Source organism: Anopheles moucheti, chromosome 3, assembly GCF_943734755.1.
Source record: "Anopheles moucheti chromosome 3, idAnoMoucSN_F20_07, whole genome shotgun sequence".
Taxonomy (NCBI): domain Eukaryota; kingdom Metazoa; phylum Arthropoda; class Insecta; order Diptera; family Culicidae; genus Anopheles; species Anopheles moucheti.
The window spans coordinates 67,159,778-67,170,379 of record NC_069141.1 but is presented as its reverse complement, the minus strand read 5'-3'; the positions used below and the strand labels follow the sequence as shown (position 1 = coordinate 67,170,379).

General features: G+C 48.2%; 1 protein-coding gene across 1 annotated transcript in view; it reads right to left on the bottom strand.

Moving 5' to 3' along the window:
* Positions 1-70: 70 nt before the first annotated feature.
* Positions 71-10,602, bottom strand: part of LOC128304626 (uncharacterized) — a 33,954-nt gene continuing 23,422 nt past the window's right edge. Inside the window, exons 2-4 of the mRNA XM_053041833.1 lie at positions 2,514-3,086; positions 1,018-2,401; positions 71-929 (exon numbers count right to left, since the gene is read on the bottom strand). Of these exons, the coding sequence (XP_052897793.1) occupies positions 71-929; positions 1,018-2,401; positions 2,514-3,086 (2,816 nt within the window). The remainder of the gene's footprint in view (positions 930-1,017; positions 2,402-2,513; positions 3,087-10,602) is intronic.

The following is a 10,602-nucleotide window of genomic DNA, read 5'->3' as shown; positions in this document are numbered from 1 at the left end:
TACCACAAAGAACGTACTACGAAAGCCTTAAAGTTGAATATCTAAGACACAGTCTCAGGCGGTGCTCTTTTTAAAGAAACCCATGTCCTGCCGCTTCGGCTGGTATATACCCTTCATGGCCATCCCGCGTCCGCACGAAGAACCACTGCTTGTAGTTCTTCAAACCCTTCTCCTGATACTCCTTGCAGGCGAGTAGCGTGACCACATCGCCCTTGTGGACGGAAACCGCCTCCGAGCAGTAGTTCTCCGTGATCGCCAGCAATGTTTGCCGTACAGCGGCTCCCGGCGAACAGACGTTTACCGTACCACTTCCCGCCACAGACGCTGGTCCATTATTCGTTATGCCGCTGAGTGAGATGCGCAGGTGATTGCTACCATTGATGACTTTGGCTCCCGGTACGGTGCTACCGGACAGATGCTTCCCGATCGTGGGGGATTCCGCTTTGCCGAGTTGTTGTTGCTGGCGCAGCTGAACGATGTACTGCTGCTGTTTCGCTAGCAACTGTTGTTGCTGCTGCTTCAGCAGATGCACATAGTCACCGCTGCCGGAGCAGATCAACTTTTCCAGCTGTTCGATCGCTAGCGCCTTTTCCGACTTTACCGACGGTGCCACCGTGTTGAGCACCTTGGTGGTCAGCTTTAGCTGAGCGTACTGCGTTTGACCATCCGCTACCTTCGGCTGGTTCGAGGCCACCGTGCGCAGATAGAGCGAGTCCAGGTCCCGTTCGCTGTTGCACGCGGTGATCGAGACCGCACTGCGACTGTTGGCACTACTTCGTTTCAGCCGCGGAGTACGACGACCTTCCGAGCGGGTTCCGCCACGCAGCTGCTGTATCTCCTTTTCGCTGTCAGTCAAATTGCCGCACGGCTTCGGGAAGATGTCCTTGTTCGACTCCCAGCAGGGTGTAGGTTTCGAGCTGGATGAAGATCTGCCCAAGCATAGCCAGAAAACATCAAGAATAATCGTAGTGGAGTGTTAGTCCAGACCAAACAAGAAAACCGTCTCCACTCACTTACCTTTGGTTTGATGGCAATATACCCAACGGCAGGCAGGTATCGTACGCCACGTAGCCCTCCTCAGCGTGGGGCGTCTGCACGTACAGCCAGTTCTGGTTCTTGAAGACCGCGTTCACCACCATCCCCAGTGGTAGCGGTATCTCAATCTGGTAGCTCCCGGGACGCGTCTGGTACAGTGTCGCAGCGGACGATAATACTACCGGGATGTTACCGGGCGAGGATAGGGAACACTTGGACAGGAACTCGTCGACGTTGTGAATTTCGTACCCGAAGCGCTGCGATCGGTAACGCTCCCGTCGTCGCCTATGGTGATGCCTACTGTGATGTCGATGTTTGGTAGATGCCGACGGTTCCGATACCGTCGTGTACAGCGAAGGCTCCGAATAGGTATTCTTCAACGCAACCGCCATCTTCTCCTTCAGGCCGGACTCACCGTACGCTGGTTCCTTGTTGAGATTGACCGCATGTTGATTGTTGTTATTGTGATGCACGCTAGCGTCTACCGTGGTCCCGTTCGAGTATAACAGTAGACGATCCTTCTTCTTCAAACGATCACTGTTCTTTCGATTGCTTTTCCGGTACAGATTAGACCCAGCGCCCGAAACGGCGGCCGTTGGCGCAACCGTGTACTCGTTCGCATGCGCTACACTACGCAGCTTCTCACTGTGGTACTCCGACAGGTTGTTGTCGCTTACGTATTTTTCGCTAAACAGCCGTTCCTTACTGCGCGTTCGGGATTTCTTCCGCACGATCACATGATGGTGGTGATGATTGTGACCGTTCGGTGTGACACCGCTGATAGCTGGTCCATTCGTTTGCCCTACAGAGCCGCCCGTATCTACTGGATTACCTGGGATTAAAGTTTGTGCGGTTGTATTGTGCAGTGTCGTTGACATTCCATTGTTGCCCGTCACACTTTGGCACGTTCTGTCCAGCGGAGTTCCGATCGCAGAGCACTTCCCAACACCCGGTGCCACCGTCGACTGTTGCGGTGCTGAATGTGGTTGCTGCTGGCTCGAACTATTCCCTGCCAGTGACGTTCCTTCACGCGATTGCTCCCGAAGTACCCAGGTGAGTGAAATCTTTGGTCTACGAATACTCAAGTTTTGACCCATAGTAGCTGCCGACGCAGCACTGACGCCCGTGCCAGCAACGGAAGATGGCTGACCGGGCAACTCGGCGGTTTCGGATACGGGCACTGGTCCTGCTTGGGAACGACCCGACGATGTAGATGCCCCGTCGTTAATGGCAACCGCTGCAAGGCTGCGGCTAAGTTCCCCAATTTCGGCGTACTCTACCGGCGCGGACGATGACTGACGTTCGGGCGAATCGGTTGCGATATTCTTACAGTTCCGCACCAAATCTGGACAAAATGCATCCTGACCTGGAGGTGGTGAAAAAGAAAATGAAGACACAATAAGTTCCGACTGCTACAGGAATTCCTCTGGGGAGATAGACGAGTGGTTTCGTCCGATGCCGACTTGCCCGCTACTTACTTAGCAAATGCTCCTTAATGCGCTGCCGCTGCTGGTTCGGTACGTTGTAGCGATGCCGAACGGCTGGGTCGGTTCGTTCGGGGCCACCTGCTGCTTGGCCGCCGGCACCAGTCGAAGAGCTATCACCGGACGTTGATCTGCCGCGATGTGCTCGGGGCCTGTCATTGCTGGTGTCACTGTCGTCGGTGGTCGTGGCCGTGTTGTGCCTACTAGCAGCAGCACCAGCACCACGACCGGCAGCAGATGATGCTGCACTACCAATCCTCTCGCCAGTTGGGCCCGCCGCCGGTTGCGCTGGAACCGGTCGGTGTGCGTAGTGCGCCCAGTACGGTGGCGGCGGTTCCGGTGCCCTTATCGGACCACGAGATCTCGGTGGCAGCACCGGCAGCGATGGTAGATTACGTCCGCCCAGCTGCTGCTGACGCCGTCGACGTCGATCGGCTGCGATGGCCGCCGCGACAACCGCCACCGAACCACCGGACGGTGCTGCTATCGGGGCGCTCGGTGCGGTCTCACTCGTTCCAGCCGTCGGTTGGGACGTGCGCGATGTGCCAGCACCACCCGACGTGGAAGCTGCCGAACGGAACCGAAGTTGAAACAGAAGGAAACGAAAGGAAAGGTTTACCAGTTAGTCCAATCGTCTTCGTCGTTTTGCCAAACAAAATAATCAACTACGGGGCGTTCTCCTCCCATCCGCGTCCGGGTGCCCTTTTCATTAAGATAGCAATCGAAGAGTTTTACAAATAGTTGCACCAACCATTGCGATTGCTCACCCAGGGCGAACAACGGGTATCCGGAACCGGTACCTGGTGCACATGCACCATAACTTGTCGCAAGTTATTGCTGCAAGTGCGGCGATCCGTTGGAATCGAAGATCGAAAGCTCATTCTTCCGATAACTTTCGATCGGGTGGTGTAGTTACAGCAAGAGGTGTGCAATACCCAAACCAAACAAAAAAAAGGCTGAATGCCATACCGTAATTCACACCACTCACATGATGAAACATTCGATTTTACCGATCGATCGTTCTCGATCGCTTGAAAGGAATCCACCAAACCCGAAGATGTCTTTCCCGAGCACCCTTTACCAGTAACGCCACAAACTTGTGTGCTGATGATAAGCAACACCCGCTCTCAAATATCGTACACGGGCCTGATGGAGGAAAAGCGTGACAGTAAAGTGCATGATTCACGCCGATCGTGCGGATAAACTGTTGGTGAGATGTCTCAGCTTCCAGTGACTCCACGACTCCACGGATCCGGGGTGGCACGGCCACAATACTCTCTTCGCCACACAGATGGCAGTAATTATGCGCACGATTATACACCTTAATAACCTTCATTCGGCCCCAGTTTCCCCTTAACATTTAGAAAGTTGTCATACGCATGCGTGGCTGATATGGAAGCCATCCATCCAGTCGATCCTCGGTGCCCAATCAGTGTCCATTACCGGTGGAACACGATCATACAGCCGCTGGTTGAAGTTGTGATCGCTCATTATCGCACCATGATAGGGGCGTTTGTTTATCTATGTCCGGAGAGCTGGTTTACATTGCTGGCTCCGGAGAGCAAACCACCCCTTCGAAAAGGGAACGCACTTTATATGCATGGCGCAAACGGCCAACAAGTGCGGGCTATCCATCCATGCATGTACTGAAATGTGCTGAAGTATCTTGTTTCAGCTTGTTGTGATAGTGACGATCAACAGCGATCGTAGATTGACATCTCCATAAATCCGTCAAACTTGTCACATTATTATGATCAGTGTCAGTTACTTACTTACTTATCAGGAGCTAAAAACGCTACGCTGTCTTGGCCTGTTTGAAGAAGTCCTCTAAACCGCACATGGTAGAGTGATGTCGTCTTCAAATCCAATATCCCAATTCAGGCCTATCTCGCGGACACATCAATCCCATCACTTCATTTCAATTTCGGCCTTCCACGTCCTAAAAGAACTATACGAGCTGGGTCGTCCGGTGTTATTCTCATGACGTGACCAGCCCACCGGGGTCTGGTGAGTCTAATTCGCTGTACGACACAGTGAGTTTGCCGTACAGCTCATACAGCTCATCATTGTGGCTGTTCCTTCATTATTCTTCCACACATCATCATCTTCTTTATAGGCACAACTACCTCAAGAGGTCTAGAAGGGTCCTGCCATTTCTTGCTTTCTTTGACTTTATTTACACGTAGCTGGATAGTCTGCGTCCTGCGTACGGGGAATTGGTCTGGATGGTACTTTGGACCGGTCACCCTTACATACGAAGCCAACATTTCTTCAGAGCATCTTCCTCTCAAGTGCGGCTAAGAGAGTTTCGTCAGTTTTGGACAAAGTCCACGATGCAGAGGCGTATCTAAGTACTGGAACTGTATTAATTCTATATAGTCCCAGTTTCGTTCGTCGCGACAGGTGTTTTGAGTAAAGAAATTCCTCAATACTTAATAAATTACAGCATCCTAGCGCGTATCTCAACATCAATATCATTGTCGGTGCTGACTTTTGCCGCAAGAGGCTTGGAGATCCGACGGAACAGGTCCTCCGCCTGCTCAATCCTGTGGTAATCATCCGCTACGTAGAAGAGTCAGTTTCAGTTTCAGTTACAGTAAAGAAAAAAACTGACAATTACCAAGCAACTTTCAACAGCCATTATCATTATCATTAATACTACCAACTCAAACATTTTAAATTGCCTTGTGATTTGTATCGAATAACTAATAAAATTGCTCTCATAAATACAAAGTGTCGACTGGTGGCACCTCACCGTCTGGTGGCAATGTAATTGCCTCTGCCCCTTTAAACCCTTCAAATGTGCACAAACCCACCTATTTCCCATGTTCTATTTCGGGCCGTGTCGATACCAGTTAGATGGGAGCAAGTCGGAGACAGACTCTGCAATGCAAGCGACAACAATTGTTCGCATAGCTTTCATTTTTCATCCGTTTCGCCCGAAAGTGGCGGAACCAAACGCCACAAAACAATAACACACCCGTACGCAAGAGAGACAAAAGCTGACCTTTCCCACCGACCGAAAGGGGTTGATGCAGTTTTCCCTTTTTCGCCCCTTCATCTTCCCGATTGAAGGGTTCGGTTGGAGGAATTTTCATTTCATTTCTTGCTGCGTTACGATTTTCCATTGCTGAGGTGTTTTGTTTTTTTTTGTTGCTGCGTCCAATTGCTTTGGAAAATTGCAACCAGCGGCGTACCGTTTTAGCATCGTCATTATCGTCGCCATAATCTTCTATCGGGTGCGTGCCAATGTTCAATTATGCATAAATCGTACAATAACTAATTAACCTGAAAACTACATCCATTCTATTCATGCTTCCGCCATGATAGCCCCGCCGGGGTCGATAATTTCTCATCTGCCTAACATACGGATGGACAGCACCAGACGCAGACTGGCGTTTGTGCGAGAGTTCGCCCGACTTCACCTTTTTCCACTTCTGGTAATAAAAATAAGGCACACGGCGGGTGTACGCTAAGACGGGGCCAGCTTGGGCCAGGATCATCGTCCGAGTGGTCTTTCGGCTGGAACTTCTCCGATCGGTGTCAAAGGTCGTGTACCTTCTCGAGCGGGTCCGTTCAGTCAAGCCGGACCCGCTCTGTTTCACATCCTGCCACAAGTGTGCACAACTCCATTCCGTCTGGCACAAGGCATATGCCTGGCACCGGTACGTATTTCGATGCAGCATATACCAATAGTGTTTAATTGAATTCCATTATCGAAACCCCTGAACGAATCGGCAAAGCAGACGAAGCAATGGAAAGTCCCGACATTAACGGATCTTCGGGATGGTACAGACACGTGGTAACGCCGTGGTGGAAGAATTTCCATCGCCTGATGCATCAGCATTTTCCCGAGATGCTTCGGTGCCAAAAACATGCCTGCGTCTGTGTGTTTGTTGGCAACTCCAATGAGCTTGGTAAATTTGAATTTAATATCATCTGGCAACGGCAACCGGGTCGGGACATCGGACAATCACGTTTTCGCCATCACCATCGGTGGGGTGGCTTATGGGTACGGGTATCAGTGATCTTGCTCCCCGGACTTACTCCCCGGGTACTTACGGCCAATGGATGCAAATTGATGCAGCCGAGCGGGACGTGATTTTCACCTGTCGTACCACATCGTAGACATCTTCACTTGGCAATCTTCCGCTGCTCGAGCCCATGGAACATACGCTCATTAATGTGTCCATCAGATTGCGGGCGTCGCCATCCTCTCCTTTCGCTCTCATGATATCCCCATGCACAGGAAAGAACATCTGCTACGCACGGATAGTGCACCGACTGGTTAAGCTCGTCAAAAGTGTCTTATGCACTCCCATTTCGCTGGGCCGCTCTGCCGTCTAGACGGTTGGCAGGCCCCGAACCCCAAAGTTCCTTCCTGCAAAGCGGAGTTTGATTAACATTCGCTGTGTGCGGTGCTCGTTTGTGGACAAGTGGAACAGCTTTCGCAATCGGTCGGGCAGCATTAATTGTCTTGCTCCACGTCTCATTATCGCTCGCTTTGATACGGCAGGTGTGCGGTATAAAGATCGACACAGTTTCACATGCAGTTGTAAAACAATTTGTTACAGAGACAGGGTACGGAAACCATTCCACACACTCGTTCTCGGTTGCAATTACTCGATGCCGTTTGTTAGGGCATGATTTTCATTAGGGACAATTCAATCAAGCCAAAGGAGGGGTAAATATTGTACTTCGAAGCAAACCTGTTGATAAAAGCTTATCTTCCTTTTCGGTCAAAACAATTTGCAGGGAATTTTCACTGAGGGAGCGCTTGTGATGTAGCGCAGTTGATCCAGATCAGTGTTAGGCGCTTGGCCCTGTTCTCTTGGTACTGTTTATTCTCCTGTCCGTTTAGTTCATTCCTTTAGTTCATGCAATCAATTTTACCACATATGTCATATGTCTTATATTTTGCATAAAATGTCTAGAAATGCAACACAAATTGAAAAAGACTTAGCTGTTTTTGATAAGTTACAAGATAATCTTAATATACACTATTTCAATTTAATAAAACATATCATACTTGACAAGACCGTGCCAATTAGTTTGCAAACTTTCCGGAGCAGATATACAACATTCAAAGAAATCCACAATAAATTAGTTTGAAAGTCTTAATTCTAGAGACGAATGTAGCTGCCCAGCTCAAAGTCTCTGTAAAAATAACAAACAAAAACAAGACCTAATTGAGAAATTTTACTAAAATTTCAATTACTTGGAAAAAATACATTACATAGTTCGATACTGTTCGCTTTATAATTTTTTCATGAAATTTGTATCAAAATTATTTGAAAATGTCTCATATGGTTGTGTCTTTAAAAACGCAACCGTGCGAAAATTTCACATAATATTTAAACTATTTAACTAACAATTTGAATCACATTGGTGACAATGGAATACGTTATGCAAATGTACGTCGCAATTTTTCCCCAACGGTTCTGGTTCCTATCGATAACAAGCCTTTTTATTATTTATCGGTACAACGGCCGGGCCGTATATAAGATAAATTATACTTAATATCTGAGGCGGCCCGACGACATGATGGTCTTCACACGAACCGACCGGACTAAAATCCCATCCGGACCAATTCTACGGGAAACTAAAGTCACAGAAAACCAGTAATGGTAAACCCAGACCACTTGAGGGACTTTATGTAACGGATGGATCGGCTTTCTTTAGACGGAGATAATATAAAGAGCTATTAGAGAACCACAGAGTAAATGATTCACTAACTTCCGTCCGTGCTATCCATAGCTCAATAGCACTAGCAATGTTTTTTATGTTTTATTTTCTTACAATACGATATATTGTTATAAATATGATCATATCGTCATTGTCATTAGGACCATCTTCTAGTCTAAGTCCTGACTGACTATCTTAAGTCAACGGATCTGATCTGCCAACAGATATAACGTATCTAGTAAGCCATGATGTTGGGCTTGACAAATGATGTCAGTAATGTCAGCGCCCATCTTCAACACGACAGATGCGGTACCAAAATCCCATTAGAATCCATGCAGCTTCACGTAACTAATAATGTTATAATGTAGTTATAATGTCTATGGTAGGTAAATGATCTAAATCGATTGCGAATCCAACGAAGAAGAACTGAAAGCAACACCGTTGAAGCTGGATTGGCCACCACAATCCCATCTCAAGCGAAGATTGTAAATGTCCATCTTTAAATCTTCCAAATAGTGATAGCACATAAAACATATTTCTTCACAGTCGATAGTGGAATGGATCATATTCCTTCACTCTGTTTTTTTCAGTTCCACAACTCCATCCTTTAACCCCCCTCGCAATTCAACGAGACGAGTTAGGAAAAAGGTTTTCTCCTGGGAAAACCTTTTATTTCCCAGGTCCGCTTTTTTCCGCACGCCATCTATGCCGTTTGCCGGCGGCTAGTACGAAGAAGAAAAAGAAAAAACCAACCCTCTTCACATTCCACAACGAGCCACCAGGTAAGGCAGGTTGTTGGCAGATTCTCGGCAAAGTTCAGAGGTGCGCAACCGTACGAAAACGCAAAAACACGGCAGCAGCAAAACCTCGTCTACCTTCATCCTCGATTCCGCCAGCTAGTTTTCGGTACGGCTAGATCAGCCAGAAGCCCACACGGTGGCCGGTGACCGTACGGGATACGCGTGCAAACACCGTAACGCAGACAGACAGTGCAGGCCACCTAGCACAATAAATCGCACCGACAACGAGACCGACCAATCATAAAATGCCGTATCTAATGTGCATGTTAATTTATGGAAAATCGAACATTATGAAACCCGAGCTGCGCGCGTGTGGAGGGCGAAAAACACCGAGATCGCCCCAGAGATCGAACCAGAAAGGCATCCCTTATTTTTTTGTGTTCCCCCGTAACAAAATATCGCTCAGCCACCACGCGGGTGCTTTTGTGCTCCCGTTGTGCCGCGGGACGAGCCCGAGTATTAATTCCGTCCCATTAACACACCGATAGTGCACGCACCACGGTCCCGATCGGTAGGGTGGAATGTGTTATCACGCGGTTTTTCGTGGCCACAAAGGATCGCCGAACGAAAAACACGTCCTGGCTACAAAACCCATTCAGCGAACGATCGGCAACCGTACGGCGCAACCGGTTCCCGATGCGTTTTAATATCTCTGTTTTTTTTCTTCATGTTGTTGTACTTAGTTTGTGCTTCTCCTGGCCTGTCGCAAGACGCTACACGGTGCACATGTCCATTCGCTGCCGTGCTGTCTGCCGTGCGCGATGTTTTTGCTGCGTAATGTGCGGTTCCAGTGCCGTGGTCATTTTGGAAGACGCAGGACAGACGGGGGGAAAATTTCGCGCTCAATTGCACCGGGTTGATGTGAGCCACCGCAATAGGAAATTAAGTTTCATTGGTCACGGGTGGGGGTCGGGGGTTTGTTCTAATGATGGCGGTACTTTCGCGTATTGATGCTGCGAGCGTGTGGGGTTTCACGCATAATTACCACGGTATCGGAATCGGAATGGTGACATGCCCATGTACATTTGTTCGCTGTTATTTCGCCTGAAATGGATTTGTTGCGGCGTGGCAAAGCGTACAATGTAGTCGATTAGGGGTTTTTGTTTGTTTGTGTATTTGGAAGGCACGGTTGCTTCTTTTTGCCTCGAGAGCTTTCAAGCTTTTTCAAGCTGTTAAAGGGAGATATACACTCCGAAGCTAAAACAAAGGCATTTCGAGAAATTTTTCACACAAAAACTACCTCTTTTATTAAATAGGGAGTGTTACAATGTGAAAGTATACATAGTGAAGACATAAATGTTAAAAACATTATTAAAATTCACAACAGTTGTAGTTTTTACAGACTCTCCTTTGGAGCATTATCACACTCTGACATTTCGACGAATATTATCGAATTAAAGCTTTGGAAATCAAACAATTTTGAAAGTAGATGCTTGAAATTCTGGAGTAGTTGCTCTTCAAAACTGTAGGGTAAAGGATGGGACAAGGAGAATTTAGTGACAGATGGAATATTGATTCCATGCCGATCATCACAATGGGCAAGCCTAGTAGTAGTCGTTAAGAAAAAGGATGGTTCAGTGCGATTATGCTTAGTTGAT